This window comes from Dermacentor silvarum, chromosome 3 (assembly GCF_013339745.2).
Source record: "Dermacentor silvarum isolate Dsil-2018 chromosome 3, BIME_Dsil_1.4, whole genome shotgun sequence".
NCBI classification, from domain to species: Eukaryota; Metazoa; Arthropoda; class Arachnida; order Ixodida; family Ixodidae; genus Dermacentor; species Dermacentor silvarum.
In genome coordinates, this window is record NC_051156.1 from 209,446,512 (window position 1) to 209,467,981 (window position 21,470).

The 21,470-nt window shown below is 42.7% G+C and overlaps 1 protein-coding gene across 6 annotated transcripts in view; it reads right to left on the reverse strand.

Annotated features, from left to right (window-relative positions):
• LOC119446588 (ATP-binding cassette sub-family C member 9) overlaps positions 1–21,470 on the reverse strand; it is a 72,939-nt gene that overhangs the window by 40,583 nt on the left and 10,886 nt on the right. For 4 of the 6 annotated variants that reach the window (XM_049664227.1, XM_049664226.1, XM_049664224.1 and 1 more), the window contains exons 8-17: positions 16,764–16,926; positions 15,895–15,935; positions 12,966–13,103; positions 10,314–10,439; positions 9,199–9,391; positions 8,971–9,076; positions 7,977–8,072; positions 6,300–6,465; positions 5,590–5,727; positions 1,212–1,418 (exon numbers count right to left, since the gene is read on the reverse strand). In XM_049664227.1, coding sequence (XP_049520184.1) covers positions 1,212–1,418; positions 5,590–5,727; positions 6,300–6,465; positions 7,977–8,072; positions 8,971–9,076; positions 9,199–9,391; positions 10,314–10,439; positions 12,966–13,103; positions 15,895–15,935; positions 16,764–16,926 — 1,374 coding nt within the window. The remainder of the gene's footprint in view (positions 1–1,211; positions 1,419–5,589; positions 5,728–6,299; positions 6,466–7,976; positions 8,073–8,970; positions 9,077–9,198; positions 9,392–10,313; positions 10,440–12,965; positions 13,104–15,894; positions 15,936–16,763; positions 16,927–21,470) is intronic. The other 2 variants (XM_049664228.1, XM_049664223.1) reach the window with 1 other exon arrangement.

The window sequence follows — 21,470 nt, forward strand, 5'->3', positions numbered from 1 at the left end:
CTGCTTAATAGTACTGTACCTATAGTACTGTACTAACAGTACTGTACTTAGTACTAGTACTTATTGTGTTTTTCAATTTAATTATGGGGTTTTACGTGCCAAAACCACGATTTGATTATAAGGCACGCCGTAGTGGGGGACTCCGGAAAATTTTGACCACCTGGGGTTCTTTAACGCGCACCTAAATCTTAGTACACGGGTGTTTGCGCATTTCGCCCCCATCGAACTGCAGCCGCTGTGGGATTCGATCCGTGACCTCGTGCTCAGCAGCCTAACACCATAGCCACTGAGCAACTACGGCGGGTATTGCATTCTTTGTACATTTAATAATATCAGAGTATTGATAACAATATTGTGGTATGATTAAATGCAACGCAGTGAAATGTGAGAACTATAAGGAGAAACCAATCTCAACAAGCACTTTTGTGTTACATGCTGTGACGTTTGCATGCACGTTAACGAACTTGTGCAGGACATTAACAAGCTTCACGCAAGTGTGTAAGCTTCATGAACTGGTTGTTCTGCTTTCTCAATTGAGCATTTATAACTAACTATTAATGGTTCAGAACAGGGCTTCGTATTGTGGACGCCTAGTGCAGCCTTGTCAAGACACAGCTGCAAAGAGTTTGTCTTGAGCTCACTCACCTGCTGTATTACCTTGGTGTTCTGTTCAAGTGTTGACATTATTCAGAACATGCCACAATGCAATGGTGGTCATATTGAAATCAATGTTCCTTTGAGAATGACTTGCTTCTCTTTATGTGATTAGAATTAGCTGTTATAATTTTTCTGTCACATCAGTTATAAAACGAATGTGAAAATTCAATTTTACACAGTATGTCAGCAAGAACATGCATCATATCTTGTTTTTCTTTGTTCATTCCATGAACAAGAAAAAATTAGAACAAGCAAATTTCATGACTGCGGTAGTGATTGTGGTGGTGCCTAGTGGTTCAGCTCACAGCAGTTGAAAGCGCAAGCACAAAATAAGAAAAAGGTTTTGCATTATATTCGTGCAAATATGGTAAGTCATTTTTTAATGCAAATAACTTCATATAATTTAATCGAGCAGCTTCCTAATGACAGCATTTCAGTGTTCTCAACATACTTGAATAGAAAAATCGGAGTAGGCTCCGAGTTGAAGCTTCCTCTAAAACCACGTCTGCGACAGCACACCACAATGTGAATACGAAAATGCTGCATAGGCTTGCCTGTGTAGAACCAGAGTTCGCCAGGTAGAGGGACTGCTTGGTGATCATGCGCATCAGCTTGTGGCGCTCTTTGGTTGTGTTGTCCCGGCTGGGCGGGGCCTCCCGCTTGGTTGAACGGCTCAGCACAGTCGCCAGGTCTGGCTCCTGCTTCTCAATCTCAACCAGGTTGCCTTGGCATCTGATCTTGCCTCCTTCCAAGATGATCACCTGCAAACAGGATCAGGGACATAGCCAGAAATTATTTTCTGGGAAGGGGCGCATGCACTTGACTGGAGACAGGAACCGTGAAGGAAGGGGGAGGGGGGATGGGCAGGCCGCATACTAACAGAAATTTCAAGGGGTGAGGAGGGGGGTCGTGACTGGTGTGCTGCCCCCTGGCTACACCAGTGAACAGGTTTTCTGACAAGGGGCCTGTTTCACTCCTACCCATTTAACGCAGCATAATCTGGCATTCTTTATCTTTTTTCTCTGCATGAGTCACTAGGCTGCATCTAAACTTGGAACAAGAACTGCAGTCCCTCATGAAAAAAAAAGAAAGGAAAAAAAAGTCCTTAAAAGGCACATCTCTTTCTTTAAAGCACTGAAACTTGAGCAAGTCAGTATGAATTCAATGTGCTTAAACAGCGCAAGGAAACACGTACAGACAGAGAGGGCACCTTCTCTTTAACTGGAAGGGATATGAAAAGAACTGCACTGAAGCTATGTGGAACTGTACATCATCATCATCCTCAGCCTAGGTATATTTATGTCCACTGCAGGACGAAGACCTCTCCCTGTGATCTCCAATTACCCCTGTCTTGCGCTAGCTGATTCCAACTTGCGCCTGCAAATTTCCTAACTTACAAAGAACTGTACAAAGGTCCTCAAACTGTTCAGCTTATCAGGGAAGTTATCACACAGTTCACTTTAAACAGGATCTACTTAGGAGTTCTTGTTTTCAATATCAGCTAAGTTACCTTGGAACTTTATCTTTCTTCATTACATAATTATCAATCTTCATGTGCAGTCCTGCATAAATCTGCCACTTACATCAGCAATTTATTTTTTGTGATCATCTACAAGAACAGTTTGATAATGTGACACAAAAATGGTAAAGTATTGTTTGTATGTGTATCCCTCATCTGTACAATAACTGGTCCATTTGTTCAGTGAAAAAAAAAAGAGTTGTTCAGGTGCAAAAGTCTACATCTAGCTCATAAATGAGAGTTGGTTTTTCCATCTCAGCCACAACTCTTCCAGCACCTGTCTTTTCTCCTTTCTTGGATAATCACCTGTTATCAGGAGCCTCATCTCATAACCTCATTCTGTGTTTAACTTTAGGTACCACATAACCTGAAAACAGCAGTTATCAATTGTTATCCGTAAAAGGAAAAACACTGTTATGAGGAGCCTCATCTCATAACCTCATTCAGTGTTTAACCTTAGGTACCACATAACCTGAAAACAGCAGTTATCTTGTTATCCGTGAAAGGAAGAACAGCAGTTCACTAGAGCAGGATGCATTTTTCTTCAGCTTCAAAACTTTCTTTCTGAGAAACCCGTATAGGTTCCCTTTGAAGCTTTTTGCTACAGTGGGGTAGATGACACTCTTTCTGTTTCATGAACCTTTTGCCACCTTGCTGGCTACCACAGAACTCATTTGCCAACCTTGCCAACTATTTTTGCGATACTACTTACAAGAAAACTGCTAAATATATTGTAGCTTCGTGCTACATACAGGTGGATGTCAATTCTTCCTTTCATGAACCTTCCTCCATCTTGCGGAATTCTGCAGAACTGATTTGCCATATTCATTGTCCTTTTGCTTTCAGTTGACGATTAATTCGCCCTCGTGCTGCGATCCGATAACCTCCTGGTTAGCTCAGATGGTAGAGCGACCGCCCCGGAAAGGTGTTGGTCCTGGGTTTGAATCCCGGATTAGGACAGATTTTTCTTCAACTACGAAGCTTTGTTTCTGAGAAACCCATGTGGGTTTCCTTTGTAGCTTGGTGCTACATATGGGTGGATGTCAATTTTCAAGCGAAGCTTGCATCCACTAGCCTGCGCCAGCGATGTAACGCTAAAAAAACCAGCAGCTCTCAGAGCTGCACAGGCACATGGCACGTGCTCGTGCCACTGCTCCCGCGTTTGTCGTCATCTGCTTCTACAGCTGGCAGTGTTACCGCCAATCATTCCAGCGTAGAATTTCACTTCTGTCATCGTAATGGGGAGGCCGCGTTTATGGGGGTATGAGCCATTGCTTAAGGGGGTATGAGAGAGAGAGAGAAATAAGATTTATTAGCTCCGAAGGAACTAAAGCCCAAGTCCGGGCCTCCTGGTAGGCTCATGCCTCCTGGCCCAGCACATTCTTGACGTGCTGCACCAGAAGCAGCCACCATAGTTTTTCAGCCATTCAATGTTTTACGTAACGGAGAGATTTAATTTTGAAGAAATGTCATGGAAATCCATCCAGAATGAACGTGCTCTGGAAAGGGCTCGTTGTCGACGCGCCGATTCCAGTGTGAGGGCTTCCAAAGCCTAGGCGAAACGCCAGCGAAGAGCCGCGGACCCTGAGTTGAGGGAGCGCGATGTTGAAGCCAAACGTTAGCGAAGAACTGCCGACCCCGACTTGCGGCAGGGCGATCTTGAGGCCAAATGTCAGCATCGTGTAGCCCTCCAGGAACCCGAAAACAGTGGTGCACGCCTCGGCAACGTTAGCGCCAACTTCCCGGTTGCAAAGGCCAGGTCTCAACGCGAGTTCCTCAACCGTAACTTCGGAGCCAGCTGCAGTGCATGTGACCGGTTGTGGTTCGAGCACAACGTGGTACTCATCAGTGCAATTCGTTCGGAGGAACACCGAAAAAACACACGACAAGCTTCGCTTACCCCTATTTCCTTGACAGGGAAGGGGCTACTAATTTTTTTCCTTTCATTTTTTTCCCAAGAATTACAAATAATTCTTAACTCCCGTGGCAGGCCCACATTACAATGCAAGGAGTACATGAAAGCCCAACTAAGTGCACTCATACACTAAAGGAGCGTGCCCAGCAGACTCAGGACTTTCGACAAATCTTACTGTACATACTCACACACATAACAAATTTAGAAAAACTAAATACAGTATAGACCACTTATAATGTAACCGCTTATAGTGCAGGGCTGGATATAGTACGGGCTTTTCAGATTCCCGCTAATTTTCCCATAGCACTCCATGTATACGTGTATCGCTTATAGTGCAGTTGCGGGAGACAAAATACCGGTTACAGTGCGGCTGCCTGGAAGGTTGGCAGTCAATTGAGACGGCGAACACTCCCCTCAAGCCGCAGATATACTCCAACGTAATGCAAGTGCGCACGTTGAGCTCTGCGACGTCACGGTGGTGAACAAGCGGCGTGTTTCGCGAAATCGGGCATGTTCCTACGTTGCTGGCGCGTGAATAGCTCCGTTCATATTTTCGCCCGGCGCACCAAGCCGCGCTGGCCACGCATCCCAGCATTCCCCGCGAGGTGTGGGCAGAATGATGTAATGGCGGCAGCGCTCGAAAGCACGTCTGTCGCTCTGGCTCTCTGCGCATTAACAAGCATGGTGTCATGCATGCACAAGCAAACATGAACACATCTCACTCGATGACCGCGGAAACTTGCTGTCAGAACCCTATGGTGAGGAAGCGCGGCAGAAGCAGACGTTTGTCCTGCCGCTAGTATCAAAGTGAACGAAGCCACAAAACACAGTGCACGGCGGACTGTGCCCCCGTCGCAGATGGCTTTCAAGATACAGTGGCCCTTGTGGGCAGGCGTGCACGCTCAGAGTAAACGTACCCCCCCCCCCCGTGAGCCATGCGTGCGACGAAAGAGTGTGCTTCGTTCCCACGTTTCCTCCCTTACGTGTGCGAAATTGAGACGCAATCACCGGTTCACCCTCGCACGCTTTCACTCGCACATACAGCATACGGCACACGGCGATAATTTTATCGCCCTTGGACTTTATACGGAACCTCGCGGCAACAGCTACGGCAGCTAGAAATGCACCTGGAGTGTCCATATAATTGCTATCACAATAAAATCATTGTTTTGGTTATAGTGCGATACCGCTTATAGTGTGGATATTCGCGACTCCGGTGACTTACGTTATAAGCGGTCTACACTGTAACAGCAGACTTGTTTTTACTATGCTCACCATGCATGTCATAGAGGCACAACGAACTGGAAATACTATAAACTTTGAATAGTAGTAAATGTAAACACTAGTGAACTAAAGTGCTTATCTTGAGAGTTCATAAATGTTTGAAGTGCTGCTTTGTGTAAAACTTAAATGGCAAAAATGAACCTGTGATGTTGGCTACCGCATGCTAATTTAATGTAATGAAAGATGCAACAAAATATTAAAATAATATTATTACCTTCGATGCATGAATTAGCAGGTCCTGCTTGTGAGTCACAAGGACAACAGTCCGGTGTCTCCTTAGCAGAAGATTCCTGATGCCGTGCTCAAACACATGCATGCCAACATGAGTATCAAGTGCCGAGAGTGGGTCATCCTAGGAGAAGAAAAACAATTTACGTTTAGTTCATCAACACTCAATGGGCAAAAAAAAAATGCTTTGCTTCAATACAGTGCCGCTAAGCTACTAGACAATTTATAATTACACAGCCCACATTTGGACATCATAACAAGTGCTAAGGAATGCGAACACAAAGAAGAGACATATGGACTGGACAGAAGAAGGAGAACACAAAGAAGAATGTCTCTTCTTAGTGTTCGCATTCCTTAGCACTTGTTATGATGTCCAAGTTCAGTTATCACTAACTAGCCTAAACTTCCGTGTTGAAACCATTTATGTGCTACCTGCCGCAGCAAATCAGGGGGCTATTTCATTGTGCTGCTTAACGAGGTTGTGGGTTCGAATCACGGCTGCAGCGCCTGCATTCCAATTACGGCTGAATGCAAAAATTCTCATGTACTGTACTTTTGGTGCTTGAAAAGAACACCAGGTGGTCAAAATTATCTTGGAGCACTCCACTACAGTTTAGTTTTTAACAAATTTATGTGCTATTAAAGTAGGAGTTAGGTACGACCCGATGGCCTCCACTTTGCCAACGAAAGCCTTACCAAGATAACTGCTTTGGCTGGCGAGTAGAATGCCCGAGCAAGAGCGATCCTCTGACGTTGCCCCCCGCTTAGGTTGAAGCCGCGCTCGCCGATCTCTGTCATGTCACGTGCTGGCAACAGGTCAATGTCCGGCTGGAGTGCGCACGCTTGAATCACCTGGTGATACCTGCAAATAGTTCAAGGCAGAAAGCCGGGCTAGTTGGTTGCTTGAATTGTTGGATATCTGTACATGTGTGACATATTTCAGTGCCCTTCCTGTATATGTTTTTCAGTTGATATTTTATCTTTAGCACTGTAAATATTTCACATGATACTTCGAAGTCATTCTGGTATCCCTGTTATCATAGAGCTTTCCACAAAAAAACAAAAAAAAAAAAAAAACTCTGGCACTACTGCAGTGTAAACTCTGGCGCTGCAATTGCTCAGCTACCATGGGATTTGTCTAATCTCTATTCATGTGGTTTGAGATGTTCTTGTGGCATGTTTTTTAAGCTCTATATTTCTAAATTTCCTACCAATCAAGTATTATAAACACAGCATAACAATATGTCTCTACGTACATGCATGATCATTGCAAATTGTTGCATTTATAACACACTATTGTGTCGAAAATGCCAAGTCGCAAAGCCATTTGAAGCCAGAAAGACGATGTCTAGTCAAATCAATGTACTACTACCCATCCCTTCCCCCGCTGGCTGAACCGAAATACTTGTAGCTCCCGTAGGCACTACAGTCAGAGTTACTTTTAGTAATTTTTGTAGAAAATTCTATGCCTGTGTAGCAGGCATAGAATATCACCACATGTTGCAAAAGTGAGCAACGCTTTACACATGGCAACGGTCCACAAATGAATTAGCAAATCACATCTTCTCCCACATTATTGAAGATTTTGCACTGCAGTGTGACAACAGCAGGCAGTGATGAAGTAGAAGAATGGCTTTTTGGGCACCGATGAAGCGAGCCTAAATTCAAAGTTGTGACTTGTTGCAGCGCTCATCTTCTCACGATTGATCAATACCAGCACTTCCTCCCACCTAATTTTCATGCATTTGCCATGGCTCTGACCATGCTACCAGTGCACATTTCCAGCAAGGCTGAGATCCACAGGAATATTTAGTGCACACAAAGTTACAGGCAGAATGGTGACCTGGCAGTTATCTACAATACCAGCTTCAACCACATATACAAAGCCATTCACTAATAGGAGGAATGCCTTATTGGTATTCAATTCAATACACACTTAACATAACCTACTTTTTATCTAATGTGAAAAAAAGATGAACAAAATGTAAAAAAAAAAATAAAGTTGCCAATACTACCTCTGATACAGGTTACTTAAAGACTTGCTTGCAGCAATTCATAGCAAACTTAAGATGCTGCTGCTGCTTGGATACAAATTAAGTGTTTGCCCTAAGAGTGAACAAACCTCTACAGCGGCCATCACACTTAACCCAAACAGGCACATCATGATTGCCAAGAATTTAACAGGATATGCCAGGCTGTAACAAGAGGCATCGATGATATTCAGAAGACTGACTAAGCGTGTACTTGAAAAGAACTGTACTCCAGAAAAGAGCCACTTTTGTTAACAACATACATGAAAAGGTGCTTCAAGGCGTGTTTTGATCAAGTCTAACGGCAACTTTACACATCGTGCTTCAACAACTGGTGACGCACCTCCGGCCATCATACTGCTGTCCAAAGAGGATGTTCTCCTTGAGAGTGGCATTCAATAGCCATGGTTTCTGCGGCACGTAAGCAATGCAAGTTGTGCTGAAAAATAAAGAATGAACACAGCACATTTTGAATATATTCAAGAGATGCTTGCACTGCACCTGAAACTCTAATGAGTGTAATATGAAATTAAACCTTAAACCAGTTGAACAAATGACTGCGGCAGGGCCCTTTATACACACTATGGAACTTACATTTCAGCAGGTCTGCTTGACTAATTTCATGGAGAGAAAATTTCACACAATTTAATACCAGGAGAGGGAGAAATCATAAAATAGTACGAAGTAGTCTGAGTAAGCGACAAGAAGTTATGTTCTTGCGCATATGCTGAAAAATAAAAAAGGGCACTGAACCCATTAATATCGGCAAGTTCCTAGTATGAAACCTCTGAAAGACTGCACAAATGGCCAAAATGAGTGCTACGACCCTCCAGAAATGCCATTTGTCACAATTACAAGATAGCTTAGCTGAGCTTCTGCTAAAGTCAGAATTTTAGCTGATGCCATGAAAGTCCCAAAATGCATGGTGGGCAAAAATAAGGTGGAGGAGGCACCACGATAATGAAACAAGCAGACAAGGACAGTACAAAGAATACAAGACCCCATTTCTTCTGCAACCCTTGTTTGTTTTTGAGCCTTTGTTTTCTTCTATTCATACTTAAATTAAGTTCTGCTGCATCACGAGCAGTTTATGAAAATGACAATACGGGTTTCCTCAGAAAAGGAGCTTCACAGTTGCACAAATATTCACAGTTGAATCTTTGTGCTACCCTTGGGTCTTAAACTGCCAAGTTTTCTCTTTGACAAACCTGCCCGAGTTTCCTTTGTAGCTTTGTGTTACTTTCAGTTATTGAAAATTTTCCCTTTCATGAAAAAGACAAGTAGTTGAATAAGTTTGCCGTTTCACACACGGTTACTCAGACGGGAAAGGAACCTACTTTGCCCAGTGCACAGTCCCCTTGTACGGCGTCAGTTCACCCAGCATGCCAGCTAGAAGAGTTGTCTTCCCACTTCCAACCGGTCCTACTATTATTGTGAGCTTACCTGGAGAGAGGCAAGGAATGGTAAATGCTGCAGTTCCGATGGCTAGAAGCAGTTTGCTATTATATTACTGTAAACAAACAAGGCAGACGACGAGTTTGGCCTTATGTAAGGTGCCTGCTTACCGGTGGGTACTGTGACATTCATATCCTGAAGAATGGGAATTTTGGTGTTGGTGTCATAGGTGAAGTAGGCATGGCTCATGTTTATCACAGCAGGGCTGTCGATTGGAGAGTAGGCATCCGACAGGAAGACGTCAGAGTCGTCGCCTGTAGATGCTAGGAACTTGTCTAGTAGTTCACTGTCTCTGATGTTGAGCTGAAAGGCATGATATTAACATGAACAATGCAAGTTTTGTTGGTGACTAGCGCCATTCGATATGATATGGCTTGATGCAATGCATCCCAAAATGAGACAAAAGTTGCATAATAAAAGTGCATGGCAGGCATTTGTAGCAGTGACTTCTAAATGTACCTGCTGCTAAAAATGTCAATTTACATGTTCCTCACGTCACCTCCAAGGCATAAAAACAAATGCTTACTCAATTAAAAATGCGCTGCATAGTCTTCTACTCAGAAATCATGGTGCAGTCTTTGTTTTAAAACCTAGATGATATGCCAGGAGGAAAAAAAAAATGTGCTTTAAAAGTGGAAGGTGGACCTTCCACTTTCTAGCATAACAGAAGTGCTTAATAAGCAGGCAGGCATAAATTAAGAGCTCTGGTATCATAATAACAACATATGACTGTGCGGCCAGCAGTACTGTCCGTGCCGTCTTGATACCACCAGTGCTATTGGAGAGTCACCAAGTGCAAGCTACAAAAATCAGAGGCCTGTCTTCAGGCCACGTTCATTGTGTGAAGCACACGCTTAGAGTTTATCATATGTTTTCCCACAGCCTGGGGTTAAGCCATTGTACACGGAAACCACAACTTGTGTGCTACTTGATATGAATGTAGTCCAAGGGTGGGTATCCTGCTTTTTCAGTGGGCACAATTTTTGCTGATAGTGCCAGCAGTTAGGTTAGGTTAGGTTTTTGTAGAGATGCTCCAGAAAGTGCCACTGGCCACATGCTCGTACACTGCTTTGATAAAGTATTGCTCTTTACCTTTGCATCTGGAAAACAGAGACAACATGATGGCGTGTAGTAACCCATGCACATGCCAAGGAAAGATAAGAAAATAATATGAAGAAATGCCCTGAGGCTTAAGCTAAAAAGATACAAGCAAACGTGAACTTACCAGGACACTACCGCTCTCAGGGTGAAACTCAACAATAGCTTTAGGTGTGTCGTCTTTTTTTCTCCATGGAGCCTCTGCGCCAACTTCAGGCTGGCTAAGGAAATCCGACAATCTCTTTGTGCTGACCTGAAATGACATTTGTGTGTCTTTAGCCGTATGTATTCAGAAGTCCCTGCCTCTAACTACATGTCACACTTCAATGCCACAACAAATAAATACCTAGTCAGCGAAATTCTACCAAACACACCATACATGCAGACACAAGTCCCATTGGCTACCACTGAGATTAATTTATCCTATCACAAATTCATCTTGTCAGCAGTAGTACAGCCAGCCACAAAAGTTTACAGGGGATAGGTTCCACGACAAATGTAAATTTACGCCCTGTTTAGACATGGCACTTCCAATTGCATGTATGACTGTATAGGTCGCAGAGACTACTACATATCAAAACTTTGAATTTAAAACCATCTGCCCAGGCTTTGAGAAAATTTAGCTTTTCTCAAAAATCCTGTGTGCCGTTAACCTTTATGGACGAATGTACATGTAACAATGATAAATAGGACTCTTCTTGGTACAAAAATAGCTAGAAAACCTTTATTGCTTTCCTTCAATCTTCTACTTCCAGAGCACTCGTGTACAAATTGAGCGTTAAAATTGAGTTAGGTTCAAACTACACTAATCCCTCATTATAACGAAATCACTTTACTCGAAATATCACTTTATTCGAAATTTCTTCCGGTCCCAATCCAAACGCATGGATTTTAAGCCACATTACTTGAAGCGCACGAAGAGCTTGACCCACTTAGAGCGAAGTGGTGAACGGAGGCATCGGCGGCGACCCTTTTGCGCATGCAGTGTCAGAACCCTTTTGTGCAGGCGGGCACAGAACAGGCCACAAAAGTACCAAACCCACGACCGATGACCGCATAGTAACGGGTACGAAGCGAGTGCCGAAAGCTCCCAGCTGTTTACTGCGGAGCAAACGGAAGCTGTCAAAATCCATGGGGCAGCACGCCCGAACCGTTAATCTCGGTCACAATCGCACCGCTGGTGTCCCCCGTGATAGAACCCACACGAAAATAAAAGTTTTCCTGATGCTTTGTGATGCCAGATAACCACGGTCTCTTGGATGCTGAAAAGTGGCCAAAACACCATGGGCAGACTTGCGCCATAGCATTCCATGGAGTGCGCTCGATGAGCAATGTTTTACCGCTCTAAAGAGCACTTCTGGCGCTGAAATGTGCCGAAAAGCAGAAAAGAAGTGTCCCTCCCATTATAAGTGCCATGTTCTACGCGAGGAGCTACATTAACAAATCAGGAAGATGACTTTTGGGAAGCCAGTCTATAGTCGGGTACAACTTTAGAAGGCAGTGGCATTTGCCCCCCAAAGGCGGGTGCACACTGCCTCCACCAATGGGTGCGCACTCTAGACTGATGTCATGAGCCGGACGCTCGGTGACCCCGCCGTCGGCGAAAATGGTCGCCCGTGCTTCGAATTGGGCCGAGTCGCGTTAGCGGGACTATTTCCTTAGTTGCGGAGGCAATTGGCTGCCGCGCTTCAGTCATCTGGGCGGGGCCTCTCCTGCCTTCTGAAGTTGTACCTGACTACAGAAATTTTCTTGCTGCTCGCCATAATCGGCCTGCATTGCAATAAAACACCGACCCTAGCTTCGTTGCACTTTTGACGTTGCAAATCCACTGATAACTTGCCGAAAACAAGAAAAATCCGAGCGTCGACAGCGGCGAGTCAGGCTGTCAACATGGCAAGTCAACGCAAGCTGGTGTTTCCCTGGCGATTCTCTCGAGCCGGTCATGCTCGATTCGCGCTATCCGACTTTAGACAAATGAACTAAATGCGTGGTAGGGTCATTGAATTTTGTTCCTAGATATTTGTCAATGGCGTGGACGCGACGGTGCGCAAACACCGACACTCAAAGCATAGCATTAGCAGTGTTGTCGACAATCGTGCGCCGAAAAACTCTCGTTTTGCAAACTTCACGGCTGCACACCTCGGGAAAAAATTACCCAGTGATCATGGAAAGCCCCTACTGCAAAACCAGTTCAGTTTTCACGATCGCGCTGCGTACCCACAATGAGCAGCTAATCGTTTTTTGAGCACAACAAACACAACCTCAGACTCAAAGCCATGGCATTTGCGGCACTTTCCAGCGTGATATTCTCGTAGTCTTCCATGACCTTGCACCCCCCCCTTATAAAAACGGCCACTGCCTTCCCCTCCTCATTCGCTCTCCAGTCTGCAAGCCATTTGGACACCAGTCACTTCATCTCACTCGCCTTCATGTCAACTCCTTGCCTCCTCGCTGCCAGTTTCGACGTCGCTACTCCTCCAAAGCTGCCCTCTTCCGGCCTGTCTACCCAAGCACAATCTTGAAAAAACTTGAAAAAGCCAAAGCTCACTGCCTTTTTTGCACCTGAATAAAGTTTTGCTCCACTGAATACATTGTATTTTGAATTCCTCACAATTGTGGCACAATTAAAGCTCGACTGCTTTAGCTTTTCTTCAGTGGTCGCTTTTATCGAATTACTGCTTATAATGAGTTTTTTAACCAACCCGCTGACTTCGTTATAACGAGGGATTACTGTAGTACCCAACAAAATGAAACACTGCTAGGAATAAAAATTACTCACGATGGCATTGATGACAATGGGGATGACAACAGGAATGATGTAGAGTGGAACGGTGAGCTGATTGAACAGTGCGAGGCCAGAGAATACTTGCGAGGGTGTGAGTGGTCTGCCTTCGATTATGGAGTACAGAGAAAATGTCTGAAAAATGAATGGAAACAAGTCTTACAAGCTTGAAAGGCTGCATCTTGGCAAAATCTACTTCAGAAAACGTTTTCTTGCTCAGGTTTTCTCACTTCTAGCTTGAGCTCTGGCAGGAACAACGAACATGCAAGGCTTATATGAAAGCTGATTGTGGCTACAGCATTTGCTGTCCAAGACTACGTTTGTCTTATGTACACTGCAGTGTACTTGCTTTTCGTTTGTATGGAGAGTATGGTGAATTGTTAAAGTGAGCACCAAATTGGTATTTTGAGAATGACTACAGCAGGTTTTAGATGAAGGTCTCGGCAATAATTTGTTGGTTTAAGTTGGTTTAGTTGTTAGTTAAGTTGATTTAAACACTACTTAGGAGTTGCCTTTAAGGGCAGATAATACTGTGTAACAAGGTACGCTCTTAGAGGGGAGGGTACCCAAAATCTTTCCAAAGCACCTTTTTCTCAAAAGTAGGACAAATAAATACTTCAGAACATGTCCAGCAAATGGCGTGCTTGTAGTTGCACCACAAGCGATTCAAAAATTGCGCCTCTGATGCATACCCGCTTGCGAAACTGGGCGAGGCTTCTAAAAAGTTTGTTTACATTGCAATTTTCACTATAAGCTAATACAACTGATATAAACTATTTTTTTACATAATACTCGAAGGAATAAATGAAAGACTTGATTTTCTATTCCATTAGTTGAATGAAATATTTGCCAGGCACTGTGATGCGCACAAAAAGGGGGGGAGCGCGATGCGCATTTGTTTTTCTGTGAACGCTGTCAGACGCTATGCCGCCGCTCAGTTTGATCGTGCTTTCAAGTTTTTGTGACCACAAACCTTGTACAGCTATTCTGTGATCACAGAATAGCCGTGTACAGAATAGCACAGGTGGCCTTCTACAATGAGGGCAACACAGCAAGTTTTTGAAGCACTAGGTATCGCATTGCACCGGGAGTGTTTTGCTAAGTAGCCCTCAATTAGATGGACTATGTTTGAATTGTCAAGGCTGAGTATCGGGTCTCTGCAGAGAGCAAACAACGAAGGAAGGTTAAGGCAAGTGCCAGAAAAGGTTTCGTAAAGAAATCTGATGCAGATGATGCTGCAGACTACACCCCAGAGGATGGTCGAACAGTTAAAACTTAAAACAAGATTTCTGAAAATGCTGTTTTGACTTATATAAGTAACATTTTCTCTGCAATGAATGAATTTTTTTCATTGAAATTTCTATCAATAAATGCTCAGTGGTCATTGCAGAGACTGAACTAAAAACATAATTTTTCAATGAAAACTTTTTTTTTTAATTTACAACTTGCTCCATCCAAAAACCGCCCAGTTAGAATGTAAAATCGAAAAAAAAATTGTATTTCAGGAACAAAATTATGAAATTTATTTCCTTTAGTTCAGTAAGAACCCTGCATTGTAAGGAAGACGTGAGAGCACTTTCGTTGGTCTCGAAGAAATTTTAATTTTTTAAATGTGCCTTCACCAAAGTAACAAATCTGTTTCATTTGTTTTTCTAAATTCCATAATACTCAACTTTCTTGCTTGAATTTTCGTATGGAATAAGTAGAAACATATTTAAATAGCTGTGCAAATTTTGAATTGTTTGTAGCGAGTGGAAGTTGAGATATTTGCCAAAAACGTGAAACTCGTCTGACCGGGTACCATTCCCCCTAAAAGAAAGGATAAGCCCTCTTAGCATTCAACATAATGTTCTAGAATTGTTCAAATTTTAAAGGGACACTAAAGAGAAAAATGATTTGAGCTGCATTACTAAACTGCCCTTTCACAATTACTAAAACACCACTCTTACCATGAGAAGATGCTTGGTAAGCCCTAAAATATGCAAAAACAAACGATGGGTGACGATGCAGACTTGAACTTTCCACACCCGCTAGCTGTGATGTCATGAATTTTGATGCGGTCTACTCAGGCCCAGTTAAATTTTTATAAGTAAAATAAATTACAGTGTATTCTAAAAGAGCCAAGGAGTGAACTTGGGAAGCTTAAAGAACTTTTACTGAACCACAACAGCCGGAATGCGAAAAAATGCTTTGTCATTTGTGACACCACACTGATGTACTACCCCTGTGGTTTTGGTGTGAAATTCAAAAATGAAAAAGAAAAATTTTCAGCGCGAAATAGACAAGGACGAAATGGAGACACGTGAAAACAGGACCAGCGCTGGAAATGAAACTTTGACCATCATTTTCTTTTTTAATAATCGACCTATTACTGCAAAATCAACGAAACTAGAGTTCTTCAATAATAGTTTATCAATCTAAACTAATTCAGTGATTCTCCTTAGCGAGCCTTTAAAGTGATGGCTGATATGATGTACTAGCTGTACATTTATCGCAAAGAAATTAATCTGCATGTCCTTTTGTCAAATATTAGCAATAATCGGTGCCAATGTAAACTAATTAGGTGCCTGTTTTAAGAAAAGGATCACAATGTATCTCATGTCGTCATCATTTTTATTGGTCTGAAGTGCAATCGCTTTCCGTCTTGCTCCAATGTATCATTCGCTGCCTCTGTTTGCGTTTGCAAAAGCTTCACTAAGTGCATTCTTAGTATTTCAGTTTTCATTAAAAGACAGCCCGATCATAAAAACCAATCTTTTGTTGTCATAAAGTGCTGCTTGCTACTTTTTGAGTGGTCGACTATGAAAACTGGGTGCCACAGTTCTAGGAATGGCAAGATTTAGATGTTTGTAAATGTGAAGAAACATGTGCTAAGGAATTAAAATTCCTTTACACAAGCTGTGTGAAAATCACATAGCTTACTTACTACAAGCGTCAGCAAGATCGCAGAACCCTGTGTGATGAAAGCTGAAAAAGAAAAGAAAAAAAGAGAAAATCACTAGATGAAATGGTCACTGTAGCAGTAATTAATATGGTTCAATGGTTAAATTGAGGAGCTACGACCTAAACGAAGTAGGATTATGGTGAGATCTGGCAAATAATATGAGATAGGAACAGTCTCAGGAGATTTTGATATGATTTTCATGCACCATATTTTGTGGAGTGTAAGTCGCATTTCCCCCCCCAAATTTTTATCAGTGCATCTTATCCAACAGTTCGACTTATATAAGCATAAAATCATGCATGCTGGTGCAATCAATACACACATTCTTTCCCTGAGCACACCATGCTTCAGCGGCAAGTCAGCAACGTGCCTACAATGTTGAGGCCGACAACGGTGACCCAGTAATGCTGCTGGCCAAACTGGATGAACCTTTTGACTGTGTCGGAGGATGAGGCCTTCGATGGCTTTGAGTATAGTGCCAGCGAATGTTAGTTTTCTGCGCTTCAAAGGAGTGTTGGAAGTCTTTTTCTGCTAGAAATTGTGGTTTGTAAAAATTTTGTTACCAGAAATTTTGTGCCTTGAATGGGTAAGTACAGCATTTTGCGATGGGTGTACAAGCATGTATAATTGCGTTTCCTCATGCCGACCGAGTTAAAACAGATGCGTCTTATACACCGGTGTGACTTATACAAAGGTTCAACTTATAGCTCATAAAATATGCTAATTACATTTCTTAGACAGTGCCAGAACAAACAAAAGTTTAAAAGCATGTTCATTTCAGTCACCCTGTACAGGAATATGAAGGAAATCAATGATTGTATAAATTTGTGAGGTTCAATATGTTTACACACTATTAAGGGCAACAAATATCGCATCCTTCTTCAAAACTGCGAGTTCCTCTTTCCGTATCTGCTTGACCATGTTGGCGTACACTTTCTCCCAGCCATGGAGCTTCAGTAGTTTGATTCCTTGAAGTAATTCACTTGTGTGCTTTATGCGCTTGTCTGAGATCGTCTGAAAGAAAAAAGAAAAGAAAAGAATTAAGGGCATTAGTGGCTGTCAGAGGGGTGACATCTGCTTCAGTGAAGAAACAGAAAGAACAGTTGCAGACAACAGCAGCATACCAATAAAAACTGCACTTGATTGCTAATGCACACAAATAGGCCAATTTTTATTGAAACCACCCTGTGTTGTGCAATGCAAGCATCATAAAGTAAAAATGCACATATAATATGGCAGCTTCAAGCATAAATTCACAACTGGTGCTCATTTTAATTTATTTAAATTCCATTACAAAATTATTTGGCTATGCAAGTACAATATAGTATACTACCTGTAGTAACTTGGCCTAAAATGAAACTGCAAAAATATTGACATAGATAATGTACGGCAAATAAACCAAGAACTGATAGATCAAAACAAAATAATATAAGCACTGATTAGGGAGCTAATGAATTCAGTTGTGATCTACTACAAGTAGCTCCAATCAACCTTACTGCTGATTGAGCTATTAGTGTTTTCTAACACACTTCAGCTACTGCCAATTAAATGCATCTCTTTCACTATGATGCAAATGACTACATATCAAGCCTTCACAACTATTTTATCCCATACTGGGATGCCATGTCTCTTTCTGCAATCAGAATACTATAGTTCGTCATGTGAGGTTTCTTTTACTGAACATCCTCACCTTGATGCTTTGCAAGTGTAGTTAATAAAAAAGGAGCATGTCAGGCTTTGCAATGATTCTGCAGTAGGAAAAGTGTAAAGAAAGCTACAGACACATGCGAGGGCATAGTTAGACCAAACCAGCCAATACATTCCCTAGCAAAGTTATTATAATGCTATTAGCATGCTTAGGATACGTCACGCACTTTCCAGTGTCTATCTTTCTGCCTGTCTAATTGCCTGTCTATCTGTCTGGATGTCTAACCGTTTTCCTGCCAGCTTGGGTTGCTGAGTAGTTTGTGGTCTAATAAGTAGAGCATTGGGTTGCTGTACTAAGGGAACTTGGTTCGAAACCAACAGTCGACCAATTTAGGTCACTGGGTCACTGGGTCAAGGGCCCCTTTAAAGCTCCTAAGCAAGGTAGAAATCTAACGTGCATCCAATTGTTGCACAATGGTGGCCTGTTTTGTAAAGTTAGTTTCGCCGCACGACTTTAAAGTCAGCTTCGCCGTAATACATTTGTGTTATGCAGCAAAGCACACAAACGTTGCAAAGGGGGTTTTGGCAATTATAGGCCCAATTTCCTTTTAGAAAAAAAGGACGTGCATTACAATCGGGCAAATAAGTAATCAAACATTGTGAGTAATCAAACATAAGTAATCAAACATTATTGTTTGAAAACTTCCCAAGGGCGGGACGAAAATAGGCGTTTTTGACAGGAGATGACGTGTGCTCAATGAATTCACTGTCCCCTAAGCGCCGCCGTGACAGACGCCACTAAAGAGGTCGCTTTCAGGATTGCCATAGGGCTATGGGGCGTGCGTGCTGACTGGTCAAGCTCGAATCATCCGGTGAACGCCCATTTCAGGATCGAAGTAACAAAAGTTTGGACCCATAGAAATGCATAGGCGCTGGCCGAGATCTTCAGTCGGGATCAACTTAACAGAAAAAAGCGGCAGATCCCACACCCTGTGGGAATCGATGTTATGCGAAGCAGTGTGTGGGGAGCCTACCAAGTTAACGAAACGACCATGAGAGCACCAAGACGTAAGCGGCTCTTTCATGACCTACATGACACGCATGTCATGAGATTCATGTCATGAGTCCTCAGGAGTCCCTTTAGCTACACCTAAGGGACCTTAAGGCGAAAGCCTTAGTCATGCTCATGACTATGACTTCTACCACAATTCTTTAGTGTTTCCTTCACTTAGTACCCATGTCAGAACCCATTACAGTGGATTTTTAGTGTTCATCTTTTTTTCGCTGAGTCACTGACGTTTTTGCTGAGTTATGCTCATGACTATGACTTCTACCGCCATCCTTTAGCGTTTTCTTCACTTAGTACCCACGTCCAAACCCATTTCAGTGGTTTTTGAGTGTTAATCTTTTTCGCTGGGTTAGTGTCATGACCTACATGAAACGCATCTCATGACCTATCACTGATGTTCGTCATACACTCCTGACATACTATGCCAATTTTGGTACCTACCAAGTTAACGAATCGACCATGAGAGCACCAAGACATAGGCGGCTGTTTCATGACCTACATGACATGCATGTCATGACATATCATTTATGTTCGTCATATACTCTTGTCATAGTATGCCAATTTTGGTACATACCAAGGTAACGAAACGACCATGAGAGCAGAACGACATAGGCGGCTAGATAGACAGATAGATACTGTCAAAGTAGCAAATGTTCGCAAAGAAATGCTTCGAATTTAAAATCGAATTGACTGGAGCCGAATTAACGGAAGTCTACTGTATTTGGCTTGAAAACGCAGAAACGTGAACAGACAGAAAGGAACCTGCTGTGGTCGTTATGGCTGGTGAGCACAAGGTAGTGGGTTTGACTATGGGAGGAACGGGCCACATTTCAATAGGGGTGAAATATAAGAACCCATGTGTACTTAAATTAAGGTGCCTATTGAAAAAAAAAGAAAGAAAGAAACAGCAGGGAGCCAAAATTAATGCTGAGCCCTCGGCTACAGCACGTCTCATAGCTCTAGTGTTGATTGGGGATGTAAAACCACACAAATCAAATTAAATAAGATCGAGCAGAAAGGAATCAAAAGGGTTGCTGAACATTTTAAGAAATTAACAGTGAGCATGCAAGCTTTTGAAAACATTTTTAGCAACAAAAGTACATTAATGTGTTGCACCTTTTGCAGATTAATGCCATCTAATAGACGTACAAGGATTGTTTAGATGTGTTCTTTACCTGTTGAAGACATTTTACAATGCAGTATTATGTTACGTCATAGTACATATGTTCATGTACTATCGACCAAAAAAGTTTACGGACCACGGGATCTCAGAAAACGCTAAATATCCGAGCAGCCTTTAAAAGTAGCCAGGAAAACCGTACATCACAATATTGTTCGCATATACCAGTAGAGGCTGGAAATGGGAATACCAGGCTGCGTTTTGAGGCTGCGGAGATAATCAGCTTTTTGTCAGATCCCTTGGTCTGTAAACATTTTTGGTCGATAGTACATACTAATCATGCATGTGTGTGAGTTCAAATCCATTCTTGGGCAGTGCACAAAGGAACAAAATACGAGAAAGAATACAGGACAAGTGCGAGAAATACATTCTTGTTTTTTCGTTTGTATGTGCGCTGCCCAAGAATGGATAGGTTCCAACTGGCCCACTTTTTAATCCTTCCGAGTTCAAATGCCGCACGATACTCGGCTGCAATTAGAACTGTTTTCCTCCTATCACATTTATTGTGAGTAAAGCTTTCTAACTTAATAGTGTGGGCCACTTGCTTTGCAAAGTAGGCAGCATTAAGGGTACTTTAGAGGGGCCCTGAAACACCCCTCAGGCTTGATGAAATAACATAGTCTGTGGGTAGCATACGTTGCTCTGAATATCTCAGCCACAATTTGCTGCCGTACGCGATGCATGGAGCTCGCAAGTGGAGCACGAAGTCCCCCTTTCTCTCAAATGCTCTCGTTTCAACAGAAGGAGTGATCCTCACTCTTTTCTGTGTGCTTTATTTCTTAATAAAGCACATTCCCATATGCGGCTGCTATTGGTCGCCGTAGTCGGCTGCACCGCGGCTGCCTACGAGTCCACTGGCTAAGCGCACTGCGGCTCGCTGAGGACAACCGCGTTTGGCTTAGGTTTAGCGCGTCGTAGGCACCAAAATCGGAAGTCGTGGCGTCTACGTTAACATCCAAAATGAAATTTGAACTGCGTGCCACGGTGACATTTCGGAGGTGGAGCGTTCTAGCCCCGCCCCACTCCACAATAGCCTTCGCAGTGCAAGGCATTGAAGAAGGAACGGGATCACAGTGGAATCTGTGTTTGATTGCCAATAACTATGCTTCTGCTTAACGCATTGAAGTACTTTTTGCGGAAAAGTATTTCTGAAATAGCCTATTTTCACTTCAAATGTCTGTCTCCACTTCGATAAAAAGTGGTTCAGGACCCCTTTAATGCAACCTGCTTTTTATTTTATTTTGCTGCTTGTTTTGTTCTAATAGTTTGTTCTAATATTTGTTAGTTATATAGTTGTGTTATAGTTCTAATATTTGTTCTAATAGGTTTCTCTTTACTAGGCTACATGCACACTTTGAAAAAAAAAAAAAAGAAAATGTTAAAATAGCGATAAAGGCAAGACGAAAGCAGAAGTGAAACGTGTACAAGACATGGTAAAGGCAATGTTCAATGAAGAGTGGGTCACAGCTATCATTGCTTTCGTCAGCACTTCTTTTTTGTAACCACTTGAGCTATCAGGGCACATGAAGACAGAAGAAGCAATGTTCACAACTCAGGCACTTAACCCACATCGATGTAAAGTGTTCAAGATAAGACATCTCCTCAAACAGCAAAGTATACACAAGCTTTTCCTGTCTCTGAGTGTTCTCAGCGAGCTCTTGT